Genomic DNA, 17,723 nt, shown 5'->3' with positions numbered 1-17,723 from the left:
CATGTCTTTAATTTTACCCTATCAATTTGAGCCGGAATCAGACCCGGTGATTGGACTGCGGGATGAAAATAACAGCGTTTCGACGACATGGCGACAAACACACTCTACAAACGCAACTCTTGTGTATTCCTGTGGGCGGAGGTTAGTCAAAAAACTGTTTTAGTGACGTCATTAAAGAAGGAAGTAGAGGGATGTAGTCCAAACTGGCCGTTCGATGTAGGCGACTTCTGTTAAATAAAATATCTCGCTTGGCATTGAACTTTGAGCTTTAAAATTTTACAGATTTTATTTATACTCTAACAACAACATTACACACTAACTAAAGTTTGAAACATGGGATCACGAAGAATGGGACCTTTAACTCACTGTAATACAATACAAATCTTATTTAAATAATAATCAGTGTTCTAAAATGGAAGCAAATAATGTATACATACATACAATATGTGTCTAATGTCAATGCTATGGCCTTTGTGTACATATTTAAAGATGGTCATCTTTAAGCATGACTTATAAGCATGATTTATATGAAATGGTAAGACTTTATAATAAGATTCCATCTGTAAGGTTAATAAAAGTATTGTTCATTGTTAATTTCAACATTTCAACATTTTACCTCACTGAACGTTTTCAGAAACTGTATTTTTGCATGATTTGTATTTTTATTGGACTACTGACGACTGCAGGGTTCAGTGAGTGAAGGGTCGCACATCAGTCGATAAGCGTAGCGCCGCACCACGTCTTTAAAATTTGAACACATTGTCTTCTTTGGGGCTGTTCACACAGAACACGCTTTTCTGCGCTACTTTTTCTTTGTTTTTCTATGTAAACATGCGCCAGAAGGACGTGTTTCATACTAATTTCATACTTGTATGTGAAACGTAGCGCGAAGGGCGCTTAATTGAAATTTTGTAGATGGCGCTATAGATCATTTTGCCACACCTAATTCTGAAACCCATATCAGACGTAAATTTTCACCACTTCTGGTGAAAATGTGCAAGGTTTCATGAGTTTTCGGGCATGCGATTCATTTCAGAGAAAAAGATGAATTGACCAAGCAATTACAATAGGGTCCTCACACCATCAGTGCTCTGGCCCTAATAAGACTGGATTCTAACAGACTGAACACCCACACTCTAAAAAATGCTGGGTTAAAAAAACCCAAGCTAGGTAAAATATGGACAAACCCAGCAGGTTGGGTTAAAGGGCACCTATTATGCCCTCTTTCACAAGATGTAATATAAGTCTCTGGTCTGGTCAAGTTTCAGCTTAAAATACCCCACAAATTTGCCCCTATTTGGGGGTGAGCAAAAACATGCCTTTTACTATATTACTATATTGCTGGCTAAAAAAATAAATCCAAAATTGGTTGAAAAATATGGCTGGGTAAAAACAACCCAATCCCTGGTTTTGTCCATATTTAACCCAGCAGTTTGACTTTGGGAAGGATTCATTGGAAGACATGTAAGGACTGCTGGCCATTTTATTTGTGCCTCACGTAAAACTGATGTACAGTTGGACAATGGTCAGCGAATATGCTTTGTTAGATTGTTATGATGTTTATGCAGGAAATTACCAAGGGAATAGTGGCAGCGCAGTATTAGAATTAATGCATTAAAATGCAGTATTTATTATTCTTTTTTTCAGTTAGACAGCCTGTGTCATGTTATCCACAAACAAGAACAAAATTCTAGCTTTAAAATTTCTGTATTATGTATTGTATCTTTAATATATTATGGAGTCAACTGCATATCTGACAGGTTGTGTGATGTTTTGTATACAAATTGTCAAGTGACCTCTTAAGCCCGTTTTATTTGAGGGGCAGTTTCCGCCCACTACATATTTGTCAAAAAATAGAATATCTAAATAAACTGACCTCAAGATAGAGATGTGTCATGTTACTGCAGGGGGATTTCTGCAAGCATATTTATGTACAGTGTGCTAGATAGAGACAAATAACAGGCAAAGGTGTTTTTTTGTTTTTATTTGGTGCTTTTGTGTTGGCTTATTAAAATTACTACAGTTTTCTGTGAACTAGAGTCATGCTGGATTTTAGTTGACTTTTCAGACATAATTACTAGAAATTGCTGCTAAACAAAACTATTTCTATTCTAATCAAGTTCTGTAAAAGCATACAGCGTTTCAGTCAAAGATATTAAATGTCAGAGATGCAAGTCTCTAGCTTTAATTCATGGTCATTGAGAATTCTGTTTTGACTGTCCATCAGCTGATCAAAGGCCTATTCTTGGTATTGTCAAGCGGCTGTGCTTTTGGATTTCTGTCAGTAGTGTGTGAACGCTAAATCCCCGCACTACAGAAATGCTCAGCATTCTTTCCAATGTGATGGACTAGTTTGCAACCACATGATAAAAATATACTTTGATGCTCTGAACAAGGGATAATAAAATATGGAAAAGAGAAGATAGCTTATTTCACAATTTCACGTGGTCACTAGGTTAAATCACTGATGTTTAATGCATGATTTTATTATAAATAATTTTTAATTGACGATTTTAAGCTCAAAGCAATTATTTATGCTGTTTTTCTCTTTTATAAGGCTCTTTAGAGGAAAGCATCTGCTAAACAAATAAATGTAAATAGGAAGAGTTTTAAAGAGCTGGATGTTCTAATCTAATACTAGAGAAATTGGTGTATACTTTGTAAAGCTGCCATTTTGTGTCCTCTGTGTGTCTCTAGGCAGCCTCTCAAAGCAAAGTATCCCTAATAGAAGAGGTCTAAAATTAGTGAGCCCCTATGACTGTCTTGGCCTAGTGTGTCAGATTCCATTCGCAGACTCCGTCTATTCTATCACAGCACCTGCTCCTAGCTGTAACACCCTATTAAGCTTGGCAGAGACATGCACCTATGTCTAAGCATGATTAAAAAAGTTTTAGGTCAGGTTCATCGTGTCCTTTTTCTGTACATGCTTGTCTCTTTTTTTTTAAAAAGTGGTGTCAATTAATGTTTGAAATAGCCAGGCTCCGTGAGCTCAGACAGGGCTAACAGTACAGGAGTCGTAGCATTTTTTTGGGCTTAGCTTGAGGGGCTGGACATATCTGTGCACTGAGTGGCCATGAAGGGTGAGCTTGGCACTCGGAAACCTGGACTCCCCAGTTGGAGCCTCATTCACAGCTCATGGTACAGTGCATAACTGTCCCCTGTGAATATTCTCTGGTGGGGCTGTTTCATTCAAACTGGCCATATGGACAGATAGCAGCAGAAAAAGGCAAGTATCATGTATGATGACTTTTACGTGAACTTTGATTTCTGCATGTATGTTACTGTATGTATTTTTGAATCAATTTGCATGAAGTATGTCTGTGAGTAGTTGTAAGAGTAATCCTCTTCTAATCTGATTAATTATCCTTTTCACTATTATTAAGCACACTTGTGTATACGCAAAGTAAATATAATTTCTGACAGACAGTTGCTCTTAGAAGATAAAGTTGGTGCATTTTGTCTTGAGAATTATATTCTCTAACAAGTTGACTGATGTTTTTTTTTTTTATGTTTCAGGTCTGAAAACAACTGCCAAATGTCCAGTTTAGGCATTTATAAATGGCTCAAATGTGACAACTCAATGTCTGTGGTATCTGAAGTAAAGAAATGGAACGCTGGGTTCTAGAGGGAGACAGCTACTCGTTCCTTCGCAGTGCTCCACAAACGTTCAACTTGCAGAGTCGTGAAGGGCCAAATCGTGTGGAGATTTTTGACATCACTTCAATCCCTAACCATCGTAATGCCATATCTGAAACAACCTGCCTGTGTGACATTTTTGGGGATGACTGCGAGTCTCCATCACTTTCCAGTAGCCCGGCCTCTGCGACATTTGTCAGAAGGGAAGTGGATCAGAATTTTCCAGCAGATGATGCCAATGACTCTTCTGGATCTTATCACACTGCCAATGGATCTGACTTAAGCGACAACACTGAAGTCACTTACAACACACCTTCTCCTAAAAATATTCTGGATTGTTCTACATCAGAGATGAGGGAATCACATCCACATCCAGGTGAATCAAACATCTTATCTGATTCTAAAAATGGACTTAACCCACTTGATTACACACCACCTGCAACCAAAGTGAATGTTAATAACCTTTCACATACTGGGGACACTTGGGAAGAACCCAAAGTGTCAGTGAGCACTGCCTCAGTGAATGAAACAAAAATTACAGATGCTTCTGAACCACAGGATATGGATTCATCATTAGCTACAAACCAGATTAACCCAGGAAAGGATCGTTCTAATCTTATGTCTTGCTCTTCAGAGGAGAAAGAACCTGCCACTTTTGAGCAAAAAGAAATTATTACAACACCTCAACATGCAAGTGCAAGCCCATTTTTAGATAAAAAAGACTGCATACCTGTATTTGAGTCTGACTGTGAATCCTTGGCAGACTCTCCACTTGAACAAAATAATGTGGTGTCTTCTGAGAACAAAGAAACTATGAACCATCATAGTCCACAAGAGGAAAACGTTCTCCTTGAACAAAGGATGATTAACAGTGGCTCTGCGTCAGGGCTGTCAAATGCTTCTCCAACAGACCACAGTCCTATTCAGGAAATGTCTACTTCACCTGCAAACTGCAATATTAATATACTACCCATACCCAGTGTCATGCCAGAGCCCAGATTAAGCTCCATCTCCCCTGTAAGCAGGGAAATTAGCTCCACACCTGCATCCACTGGTAGATCTTCACCTGATCTGCTGAATTTGTGCTCAACTCAGGTTGGGAACACATCAGAGTTTCCAGACTTGGAGGACACTTATGGTGCATCTTTTTCAGTATCTACACTTCCTCCCAGTGATAATGTGGAAATAGATTCCCCATCTGTGTCTGCCATTTCCACTGAAACAAGTGGACCGGTGTGGTCATCCATAGACGGCAGAGAAAGTCTGGAATCACCTGAGATCAATGAAACCTGCTCTTCTCCTGATCCCCCAGCACCTGCTCACTCACAAGAACCAGTAATGATTCACTCACCTGTGGGTTACACCATCAGCCCATCACCTACAATTGAGAGAATAATTTCTTCATCTGAACCTGAAACCTTACCATCCTCCCCTGTAATCACAAGGATTGATTACAGAGATATCGGCTCCTCTCCTGATCACTCAGAACCAATAATCATTCACTCACCTCTGGGTTATGCCATCAGTCCATCACCTACAAATGAGAGAGGGGTTTATTCATCTGAACCTGAAGCCTCAACATCTTCCCCCTGCTGTCACAGTGATATCTACTCCTCTTCTGATCACTCCGTTCCAGCTCACTCACCAGAACCTGCAATAATTAACTCACCAATGGTATTTACCATCAGCCAGTCACCTACAACTGAGAGAATGGTTTATTCAACAGAACCTGATGATCTACCATCCTCCCCTGCCATCACAGGAACTGATTACAGAGCAACACCAACATGCAGTAGAGATTCCACGCCTGCGTTAAGGAGTATTACCTCCACTCCAAACAGCAGAGAAAACTACCTTACACCAGAGCCCACTTCCCCAGCCCCATCACTAGAATTGAGATCAGTCACGTGCTCACCTGAAATCAAAACAATATTTTATAGTGTTCTGCCACAAAATACAAAATCCCCTGTAACGGGAGGCATCACAAAAAACATTTCACCAAATAAAGATTTAACACAATCACCTGTGGTAGAGACAGCTGTCTGTGGCAAATCTTCAAGGCCCTCATCAACTGCATCAGACCATACCAGTGACAAAGCTCTATCCCCTGATCTCCAAACCGAGCCTTCCATCCCTCTTGAAAAGGCAGAAAATCAGCCTTTACCCATAATCTGTGAGGGAATGAGTCCTCTATCTCCTAACCCATTAGATAGTGATCATTTTGATGACCTTGCTGACACAGATACCTTCAAAAGCAGTGTATCTGTCCCAGATGAATGTACAAGAGGTGGACCACAAATTCTTGGCCAAATGCAGATCTTGCAAGATTCACCATCTAAACCTTCAGGTTCTGGATTGTCCACATTAAAAATGGAGCAAAATCAGGAAATTGTCACTGACAACACAACAGATTTAACTGTCTGTGGAACACCAGCCTCTCTGAGTCCATGGGCCTCATCTGTCCCAATGCCAGTGACAAATGTAGAAAAGAAAGAATGCCATATTAAGGTTTATGACAGCAACAAGGGAACAGAAATGTTGGAAAATGATTGCCCAAGCAGTGACAAGAGGCATAGCCAAGTGCCTGTAGCATTAAGAGAAAGTCCAGAGGTTATCAGTAGGGAAAGTGGTGGTAAATTTGACAGGCAGCCATGCAGGGAAAAGGAGGAGAGAGGAAAGAGGGAGGGAGAGGGGGAGGAGACTGTGAGAGATAGTAGTTACAGAAAGGAACAGGTTGAGCTGTCATTCAGTGCCAGGAATAGAAAAGGGCCTGCAGGCCACAGCCCAGCGCTCTCAAGTCGAGACCCAAAGTCGGGAATTCCAGCTCGCTGTTATTTTGAGTCGCACCCAACAACTCTGCAGCAACAGAGTCAGCTCAGAGCTCAGGGCTCACAACAAGAGAACAAGGGTGGTGCCAGGAGGCTCCAGTCAATTGCCCACGGTAAATACAGCAGTGCAGGCATTCTTCCTCTTGAGTGTACTGGCGAGACCTCCAGCATGGGAAGTGAGTTCGATGAAGCAGACAATGAAGTAAAATGGTTTACAGATCTGGCCTTCAGCAGCCTGTCTAGCCCTCAGGTGGATTATTTGGATGTGTACAATTCAAGCCACAGATCATCAACAAATGTTTCTCAGCCATCGACCGTAGACAGCCCTGGTGCGGTTGCATGGATGACCTATGCAGACTTACGTGGTTCAGCGTTACATGAAAACGATAGCTCATCTTTTCTACCCCGTGACAGCCTGGACCCAAACAAACACTTTGAAATGGGGAGTTTTGAGTGTGTGGATGTTGCATTAGAGAGCAAAGAAGAGTCCAGGAGAGGAAAGAGGACAGTACCTAAAAGGCAGATACAGCTGTTAAGGCGGAACACAGATGAATCAAAACATAAAGTGAACACTGAAAATGTTTTGAATTCACCCTCCACACATAGACACTCACAAGACAACCTTGTTCGTCAACATAGCACACCAGTTTTTGTGCAAGAGGAGGCTTCCAAGGAGGTACCAGATTCTCCACAAAATTTAAGGAAAAGGACATTGCAGAAGTCTGTGTCTTTAGATGATGGCTCCCCTAAGACACAAATGGCATCTTGCATCATCAAGAGTGTGTTGTCAAAGAAAATGCAAGATGTGCAGAAAGAGACAACAAAAAGTGCAAACCCAAGTCCATCTGGAGATGAAAACAAATGTCCTGATATTAGCCCCAGCTCTTTTGATGGTGTACCAAGTAACATAGAGAAGCATAGTTTAACCTCTAGCCAGCAATCTGAATGTACTTTTTTATCTGAAGGTTTTGCTGTTGGAGAGGAGAACATTTCACATCGTCAGCTGAAGAAGTGTGCCCCAAAAGTTCCTCCAAAACCATTCTTAAGACCTGTGTTCTTTAACACTGGGGAAACTCACAAGGGAAATATTACAAGGGAAGAAATAAAGCCTATACTGGCCATTCCATCATTTGATGACAAAATACTTCACAGCAAGAGTGATGGGAAGGAGGAAGGAGGGGGCAACCTTGGAGAGAAGTACAATAGTGACTCAGCAAATGCCAGTGTCAGGAACACAAGTCCTACTGTTGCCACTCCAGCAATAAACATGCAGAGCAAAATGACAAGCAGAGACACAAAGTGCCAGATGACACTGGAAAACCAGGAAAAACTGGCTGGAAAGAGTGTATACATGTCAAAATCCCCAGAAATAACTTTGAAACCTTCCCCTGTCAAAGGGAAAAAGACATCTTCTCTGAAAGTGTCTCTATCCCCTGACATAGAACATTCCAGAGATATGTCTGAATTTCAGTCAATGGAGAATTCTGCAGAAGATATGAGCACAAAATCTAGTCAAAAAGTCATAGAGACAGAAGATGACGACAACAAAAAATCTGTTATGCATAAAGTTAGGGATGTAAGGAAGTTAGTAAAAAACACATACAACCTGTCTTTCAAAGCGTCAAATTCAACTTCTACTGAAGAAGATGCAGTCATTCAAGAGAAAAGAGAGCAGCCACCACAAACGCCTCCAGCCTTACACATTGAATGTAAAGCCATCAGTTGGAAGGACAAACAAACATCAGGTAGCAAAACAATCCACTGCCATGCTGAAAAACAGCCTGTTGACATATCAAAAATATCACAACCTTTACTGGGTGCAGAGACAAGAAGAGATGCTGACATCACTGAAATAACATCCAAAGCCTCTTTGCCAAGGACTGAGTCACTACAAAAACTGCCAGATTCTCACTCTTCAGTCATAAATGGATTACCTGAATCAGATAGTGTCACTAAGAGGTCTTATATTCACTGTGATCAGAGTACTAAGATGCCACCTAGACCCCCCAGTAAGGAGCGGGAAATTTCTGCATTAGTGGTTCTGCCGGATGGCACATCCAAATCAAAGACCTTTGATCTTACAAACCCTGATTCCACTCAAATGAAAGCTACAAGCAACAGTCACTCTGTATCCATGCTACTGAAAGAGAAAGGCATGCAGGCTGATATTGGAGTGTGTGATGTTCTTACCGAAGTTGGAAGTGCTACAGCTAAACATGTCAACAGGCTTGAGGTCCCTGTACAGGCCTGTTTATCAGAAGGACTTTACAGTGAAGCACAAGAAAGGGCAGAAAATACAGCATTGCCTTGCAGTCCAACAGCTCTTGTCAACAATTCTTCAAGGACATCCCGACAAAGTGAGAGTCCTAAGGGAACACTGACAGAAGAATCAACAAAAGAAAATAAAATAGCTGCTACCACAACTATGACACAAAGTCCATCTTATCTAGCAACATCTGGCAAGCCAGAGGTGAGGTCTTTTTCAAATAGTACAAAAAATAATGCCACACCAGTGAATGCATCAAAAGAGATTGAGTTACCCATACAAGTGAGGTCAATATCCACTGATAGACTAAAGCCATTTGTACCACAAAAACCCAGCTATAAACAGTCATTTGCAGAAATTAGGTCAGTGTCAAGTGACCCACCAAAAGCAGATGCTCAAGCATCATCTGTTATTAAGCATCAAACCAGATTAAGTAGTGAATCAAAGAAAAATGAAACACCAACCATTATACACAAGGATCAATCAAACGAGGCCTCATCAAGAGATACAAAAAGACTGGCTGTATCGGCTGTATCAAGCTACAAGCCACCACCCATCCCAGTCACAACAATTCCAAGTACTGTGCAGAAATCCAACATAATGACATTGGCCAGTCTGGATCAACAGCAATCTTCTGCTTTCTTTAAAACCACCAACGCTTGCCAGCAGCAGACCCCATCATTCAGTCAAGACAATTCAATGTTAGATAGTTCCTTTGCTTCTAACTCATCAGGAGCACAAGCCCTCGACCACACACAATCTGTGACAAGAGCGTCATCTAATAATCGTTTTCACACAGATGACTATCTTTTCTATACTTCAGATGATCCCCCCAGCTATGATGAGCGAGAGAGTTTCAGCCCACTACGGCTGTCAGACTTGCCCCCACAAAGGTCATGCAGGTATCATCCAACCACTAAGCAATCTCCATGCGCCTGCACACTAAGTTCCCACTCACATCAAGGACATCACCACCACAGTCCACAGGAACGGGTACCAGCAGCCTCTCGGTCTCCAGGCCAAGTCCTTACCTGTCCGGGACCTCCTCCACAAGCTCAAGTTCGTCCTCAACAGTGCAGACCAGATGCTCTACCAGTCTCCAATATCTCCAATACCTCTGCTTTGATTCAGCCTCTACACAACCCTCGTGCTGTTTCAAACTCACAGTCCTACGGTGATGACCAACCACCAACTTCTGGGCTGCATGCAGACAGACGCCCAGCTAATCATCCTTCACCTCAAGCAGCAGCTCCTGCTTCCGCTCCCTATCATGAGTACTCTCATTTAACTGACATGTCTACTCTAGATCCCAGGCCTCAGTTGTTTAATCCCCAAGATTTGTCACCATCTTTTGGTCATGATTACACAAATGAGGGCCCAGGTGGAGGCGGTGTATTATATCCAGAGAATGCAAGTGGGCTCAGCTGTGGCCAAGTTCCTCGTCGTGTTCTTCTTGATCCCGAGACTGGTAAATACTTCTACATTGAGGTACCAATGCAGCCACTTAGAAAAATGCTGTTTGATCCTGAATTGGGCCAGTATGTGGAAGTTCTCATACCGCAGCAGGCAATGTCCCACTCAGGCCTGTATCCACCAACTGCACCACCCTACTCCTCTTTGCACAGTTCTGGGTTATATGCACCACAGTACCTACCTTATGCAGTGCCATCTTACCCTATCCCAGGCAGTGGCCAACAAGTTCGCCATTCGGAGCCTCCTCCTGTCCCTACCACACTTCACCAGACTTCCTTAAGGTACGGAAGCCCTGCAAGTCAGATGCCAAAAAATGAACCCAAAGGCCACTCATCACTGGATCAAAGCTACCTAGAGAGCATGTATTACATCCCCACTGGGATGAATGCAAGCCCAAATTCAACCCCTTCAGACTGCTACCACAAGGCACCTTCAAGCATGCCTCCTTCAGGGGGAAGAAGAGCCTGAAACAACAGTAGATACATGTGATCTGTTTACATTTGGAATCTGTTCTAGTCAGCAGCATTTTTAGTTTATGCTGGATTTAAAAAGTCAACATTTCTATTCAACAGTTGTAAGACAGTATTAATGTTGTTTCTGTAAAATACAATGTGTTAACTGCTCAAAAAACCCAAAACGGCTTTGCTGTTGTTTTACTGTTTGCTGTTTTCCTAACATTTATGGTTGACATTCTCATCAGGGTTGTCATTCTCTGATATTATTTCACTGTATCATTTGTACAGTACCCAAGTTCTTCACCTTTCTTGCAAAGGCCAAGCTTATGCAGTGGTAGGCCTGTCATGATTTAATCAATGTCTTCCTTTATTTCTGAAAGGATTTATATTGTTGCAGCTATAATAATGTGTTTGGTGTTTTCACTTCTAAGTTAAATAATGTTAAAGGTCCCGTTCTTCATGATCCCATGTTTCAAACTTTAGTTAGTGTGTAATGTTGTTGTTAGAGTATAAATAAAATCTGTAAAATTTTAAAGCTCAAAGTTCAATGCCAAGCGAGATATTTTATTTAACAGAAGTCGCCTACATCGAACGGCCAGTTTGGACTACATCCCTCTACTTCCTTCTTTAATGACGTCACTAAAACAGTTTTTTGACTAACCTCCGCCCACAGGAATACACAAGAGTTGCGTTTGTAGAGTGTGTTTGTCGCCATGTCGTCGAAACGCTGTTATTTTCATCCCGCAGTCCAATCACCGGGTCTGATTCCGGCTCAAATTGATAGGGTAAAATTAAAGACATGTTTACAATAACACTGAGCGCGTGCATCTCCACGTTATGGTAAGAGGCATGACTTTTCCGGGCAAGATGCGCTAAACTGCTGTCGAATCACAACACAGGAACCGCTGGCACAATCAGAACTCGTTACGTATTTCTGAAGGAGGGACTTCATAGAACAAGGAAGTCATCAGCCCGTTTTTATGACAGTGGAAACAGCGGTATACAGATAAGTAAATTATGTGAAAAATACTGTGTTTTTTTACACGCGAAACATGAACACATGTTATATTGCACACTATGAACACAATCAAAGCTTCAAAAAAACACGAAAAACGGGACCTTTAAACACAATATGACAACACTTGTAATTTCTTTGTGCAAAGCCTTTGATGTGCACTGAGAAATGCAAGTAAATGCTGTACATTTGGGTGGAAGAAAAGAATGTGGATGTACAAGATCCACCAGTTCATTGGTATTAAAATCACATATTTTCTACCATCAGAGGATTGACATTTACTATTTTTTACACCCCATTAAAGATAACTGTCTGCAAAATCCATGTTTCATGTTTTTTTTTTTTTCTCTCATTAAATTGTTAACTACCACATATGACCTATTTGAGTAACAGTAAAGTTAAAAGCCGTTTACTTTAACTTATAAATTACTGCAACATTATTCAGCCCAGAAGTAAAAAGAGTTTCCAAGTTTGGGAGAACCACAGCCACAACACAATAGATGATGACCCACTTTGAGTTCAGGGCCACTGTGCTGTCGTTTTGATCTCAGGATGACATCTAGTGGACAAAATCTAACATCCTTGTCCATCATTCTAATGCTTTCTTTCAAGAATGTGAATCGTGTGTTATTTTATGTGCTTTTTTGGAAGAGAAAGGAAGAAACAAATATTGGTTATATGCTATAACCATTCCAAGAATCAGTCATAATTCAACTAAATGCATACATATTTTTTTCCCATTACCTCTGGGATCATTTTGTCAGCTGAATAAAACAACCACATGTTTTGACTGGGCTGATTTCTTTTATTTGGGTGTTCAACATGGTTGATATGACATAATGGACCACCATGGTCTTAGCTGTGACGTTTTATGAAAATGTTTCCACTTATTTGAGCAAACAGTTCAGTCTTCTCCATACACTCAAACTCTAGCCGCACCCATAAATGACTGCATTTGATTTCCTGACTTCTCTGATCATGCTGTAAGAAGGGCTGATGGAACTGTCTGAGAATGGGCGGACAGCTTTGTAGGGGAGAGGGCCTTAACCCTTTTGTTGGGTGTTTGAAAACAAAGACATTCAAATCTGTCTCTGATTTCATTCAGGATCCTCTGAGCAGGCAGCCAAGGGGAGTAGAGTGGAAATAAAAATGAAGAGTGTCTTGGGGCAAGTACTAACCTTTACCATAAACATGTCCTTATGTGCTGAATGGTGAATAAACTGAAGAACTTATAGACACAACAACTTAAATCTACAAACCATTTTACTTTATGTAAGGGCTAATGTCAGCTAGCTGGCCAATCATTATCTTCCTGTGTGTGTGTGTGTGTGTGTGGGAGAGAGAGAGAGAGAGAGAGAGAGAGAGAGATGACTGGCTGACCGTATATAAAGGTTGGGCAAAATTCAGAATTTGCTCTATTTCAAAACATGATTTGAAATTTGGCCAAATTCCACAGGAATTAAAGAAAAAAGTGGAATTTATTGAATTACAATTTCAACATGGAATGTTAAATGACATGCTCTTTCACCCTTGTCTATAAATTTAAACTATTTCAAAACCCGGCACATTAAAAACAAAATCGTAAAACGTGTGCACAAATTATTATATTGTGTGCGCTATTTGTTTATTTATTTTTTTATCCTGCATGTTATGAGTGAGAAGTATATGTAATTTAAATACAAAATATTGTATGGTGACATTGTGTCTGTAAAGCCTATAAAACCTTCACGAATTTTTCAACTTTCACTTAAAACTTTGTCATGCAATAAATCAATCTTGTCAAACCTTCCTTTTAAAACTACAATTCCAGTTATATGAATTTCTTTGAATTCCATTTTAAATCTACTTCCTTAATTTAAAATATATACTAGGTAAATGGACATTAAATATTAACTTATTTTGATAAATCAATTTAGCAAATGAATTTGATGGTCATTATAAATTTTTTTACTGTAGAATGCTGTGGTTGACCAGTCAGAAACAAGTTTTCATGTGTGTGTGTTTAAATTAATTGCTCATATAAATGAAGGCCTAATGCTGCCTTTAAGTGCTATGGGAAATTTGATAGTTCCCACTTCTGAAGTCGTGATTACAACCTCATCGCATTCAAGTTTCGAAATGGGACAGCATTCATGTGCAATTTTTTACCAAAGAAACTCATATTTACGATAATTCCGAGAGCACGTGAAGGTAGCAATAATCCCAGGTAAGATCAAGGATTAACCCTCATCACAACTGACCCCTTCATCAGGTTAGGTTGCTACAGGCGAGGGTGTCCCTTAGATTTTTGTAAAGTTGCTTAGTTGCTTTGGATACTTTTCAGACAAAATAACCATAAAGTAGCAGCGCCTTAGTGGAGTTTAGTTGCCCTTGTGAGGTGAGTAAATGTTATTACTAAGCTACATAACAGCTCATTACTCATATACTCATAAAAACAGAACAGAAATGTTAACTTTGTCGTACCGTGTTTAGCTTTGAGGGACAGACCATATATGGGTGCATTCCGGGGATGACATCAGCAAGGCGTTCAGGCATGAATGAACCTTACAAGACTCGCTGTTCCTGCAGGATAATGGATCAGGTACACAGGTTAGATTAGGAAACGTATTTCCGCAGCCCTTCCGGACGAGTCATGTCACATAGCAACAAGTGAACCAAACAAGGCTTCCGTCTGCAGGCCAAACCCCAACAGAGGCTGTTTGCTAAGGTACCAGCAGGTGGAGCAGTCACACCCACAAACATAACCACAACTGAGAGAATTTCCCAGCCTTCACCTGGTTATATTTCACTGAAGAAATATTTCATTGCATCAGGCTTTTTCTTTCTTTCGTCTAATTCCTGTTTGCAGACATTGACCTAATTATTAATCTCAGTTAAATACACACAAGTGTCACACTTAAAAATGTCAGAATTTTATCGCTTTTCAATGCTAGATTGTCTTCATTCTGAGCCACTTTTTAAATATATATATTTTTAATAACAGTTTTAACAAACTGGTCTTGATGTCTTTTTTTTGTTGTTGTTTGTGGATGTATGAAGTCCACAAAGGTGTAGGCCTAGTTCATAACGTGTTCCAAAAATTTTGATAACCAGAAAGTGTTCAAGACTTTTTGAACAATATATGTTTCTCATTTTATAACCTAACAAGCTTATTTAAAAAAAATAAAATATTTTAATAGAAAAGTGTTTGCGATATATTTCTTTAAAATAAATGCTACTTGTTTTTAATTTTTGTTATGCAAATACATTTATACATTTTTATTTGTGGCTCAAGAGTCCAAATACTTTAGGGGAAACTGTTTTTCTTTTTCATTTTTTCCTTCTTTTTTTTTCAAAATACCATTTGTTAAATAAAATATGAATGAAATAAAATACTAAAAGTGTAATAACTTAAAGCTCTGACTGATTTACTCTAAACACACTTACTTTCCCTTTCCTGGAGAGCATACTGAACATGCTTTGAATGTTACTTGATGATGTAAGGGCTCAAGCACTACTTTCGGTATGTCTTTTACCCAGGACACTGGACTCTCAATGAGGCCTGAAACCTGAAAGGGTGGAAGGAATTTGCCCCCAGAGAGCCTCAGTGTGTGTTGAAAGAATAAAACTACAGAACTATCAACAATGACAGGACAAAGGTGAAGGGAAATTAAGCTACTGTTTGTGTGTGTCATGGTAACACGATAGAGAGAGGCACATATTTTCCTTAATTCCCTTGTAAAACTCACATGATATGAAATGGAAATGTCTTATAGATCAGGAGCCTTAATTATGTTTGAAAAGTGAAACCTTGTTTCCATCTTGTTTCATATGGGGGGATTCCCCTTCCTGGCATGGCTGACTGTTCAAATCCACTCTGGAACAACATTATTGGATTTGGTTATGTATTAAATGAAAACACAAGGTCATACTGACATTAAACGATTCAGAAAGATTGTCCGAACAGGAGACTGTACACAGACAAGTGTGTCACTTTCATGGTGACCTATTAGCGAAAATATGTCTCTCTTTTACTTATGGATCAGTGTATCCAAAATGCTGACTTCATCTATGATATCACCCTCAAGAACACTGATGTGTCACATCCCCAGCTGTATATTTTACAAATACAAATGAGGAAGTCTGGATTTTTAACATGTTTTTTGGTATAGCGTCTGATCACAACCATATGTCAGTGAGCATATGCAGTTCTTCATAATCACTGTAGCTGTAATTTCATTGCCTTATGGTGACATGTTTCACCACCAGTTATTCTTAGAGCCACCCACGGTTGGTTTCTACTACAAAACCCTTATCAGTAGGGGAGCCGATAATCTCGGAAAGCATGACCGACACATTTCTCTTTGGTATCTCTTCCTACCTCCTGCAATAATAAACTGCTTTTTGTTGATGCCCACTCCCTCACTTTGATGTCAGAATAGCATTTGATCAACACGGCCCCAAGGAATGTTGGGAAGGTTTTAAGAGTTTGTGGTTTTGCCATAAAACAACTCAAAGGCGTATAAGAAAAATAGGTGATGACATACTGCATCTGACTGATTGTCAAAGTCTAATTTTGAGGATGTATTTGAGTGAGACAGATTGATAAGGAAAGTGGTCAGTAAATCAACATTCAACTTTTAATAGTAAATGAATAAGGAGTGATGATACAACACTGAGAATTCCTGTGACATGACAGCATTTACAGTGAGATCAACACACTTTGAACACATCATTAGTTATTGTCAGGGAAATTTGCTTTTTGTTTTGTCTTCCTGTTTCTATCCTGTTTCTCTTTCACATTTTCCCTCTTTCTTTCTCTTTCTCTCCTTATCATGTACACACACACATGTTGACCTTACAAATCACTTCGTTATCACCTTAAAACACTTTCTAATTTCCGCAGATGTTGTACTGCTTACTCAGTTAGCCAGTATGACACCATTAGTGATGAAAGTGCAGTGTTAAACAATTGCTTAATTAATTAAATCATTACCAGAGAATTATCAAACCACCTGGATTAATCACGTCATACAAGTTGATGTATCCTGATTTGAATCTGTGCTGAAATTAAAAGATTATACACTGCCCAGCCAAAAAAGTCACTGTTTGGATTTAAATAGGAAAATGCTTAAGAGTCTATGATTGGATCATTATTGCACCTCTTGATGGAAATAAATGTTGTGATGTTATTTCCATCAAGAGGTGCATCAATTTTTGGTCAACATCTTGTATTGACAATGCAAGAGGCAAGCACTCTGTAAAGTCTACTTCAGCACAATATTAACTATGACTTTTCCCTCAATAAACTCCTAATTTACTGCTTATTAATAGTTAGTAAGGTAGTTGTTAAGTTTAGGTATTGGGTAGGATTAAGAATGTAGAATAAGGTCATGCAGAATAAGGCATTAATATGTGCTTAATAACTACTAATAAATATCCAATATTCTATTAATATGTATGCTAATAAGCAAGACTTATTTAAACTGTCAGATTTATATTTTTCTTTCATAGCTCAGAAGTCTCACATTAAAATGTTTGTAAATTAAAAAAAAATCATGTTAATTAAATTTGTGAAAAACCTGTAAACAGTTTAACATTGCATTATACTTATACTATACATTATACTATACTAATTTTACTGTAAAATAATGTCAAATGTATGCTTTGAATTACCATATAATTAATTACCATGTAATGAATTACCATGTAATTAAAACTATGAATTACCATGTAATTTACTGTGAAAAACAGTAAAAGACCATTCACAGAAGTCCCTTCCTGACACTTCACATATGAATATATTCTATTTAAATAGTTTTGTTTATTCTTATTTTTGTTTTCAGTAATGAAATATCTTCACCTAATGAAATACATTGTTATAATATGTAAATAAAATATACAGGCACCAAAAATCCAACCTGTATACCAGAAACATTGTCACCATATTTTTTTGACATGTTTAGTTTAACATATATATTTTTTTTTTACAGTGTTATGTTTCATTTATGAATCAATTTTGTTCTTTGTATAAGAATAAAACATTAGAAAAATTAAAACCAGGTCATAAT

The 17,723-nt window shown here is 39.2% G+C and overlaps 2 protein-coding genes across 2 annotated transcripts in view; one reads left to right on the top strand and one right to left on the bottom strand.

Moving 5' to 3' along the window:
- Positions 1 to 14,284, bottom strand: part of ctsf (cathepsin F) — a 30,682-nt gene extending 16,398 nt beyond the window's left edge. Inside the window, exon 1 of the mRNA XM_048175686.1 lies at positions 14,137 to 14,284. Coding sequence (XP_048031643.1) covers positions 14,137 to 14,208 — 72 coding nt within the window. The 5' untranslated portion in view covers positions 14,209 to 14,284. The remainder of the gene's footprint in view (positions 1 to 14,136) is intronic.
- si:ch73-43g23.1 lies at positions 2,681 to 10,840 on the top strand. Its single transcript, XM_048175684.1, has 2 exons — positions 2,681 to 3,226; positions 3,517 to 10,840. Exon 2 carries the CDS (start codon positions 3,607 to 3,609, stop codon positions 10,669 to 10,671), a length of 7,065 nt encoding a protein of 2,354 aa, XP_048031641.1. The 5' UTR covers positions 2,681 to 3,226; positions 3,517 to 3,606; the 3' UTR covers positions 10,672 to 10,840.
- Positions 14,285 to 17,723: the final 3,439 nt, after the last annotated feature.

This window comes from Megalobrama amblycephala, linkage group LG23 (genome assembly GCF_018812025.1).
Source record: "Megalobrama amblycephala isolate DHTTF-2021 linkage group LG23, ASM1881202v1, whole genome shotgun sequence".
NCBI classification, from domain to species: Eukaryota; Metazoa; Chordata; class Actinopteri; order Cypriniformes; family Xenocyprididae; genus Megalobrama; species Megalobrama amblycephala.
The sequence above is the reverse complement of the archived record's forward strand: the minus strand, read 5'-3'. Positions and strand labels throughout refer to the sequence as shown.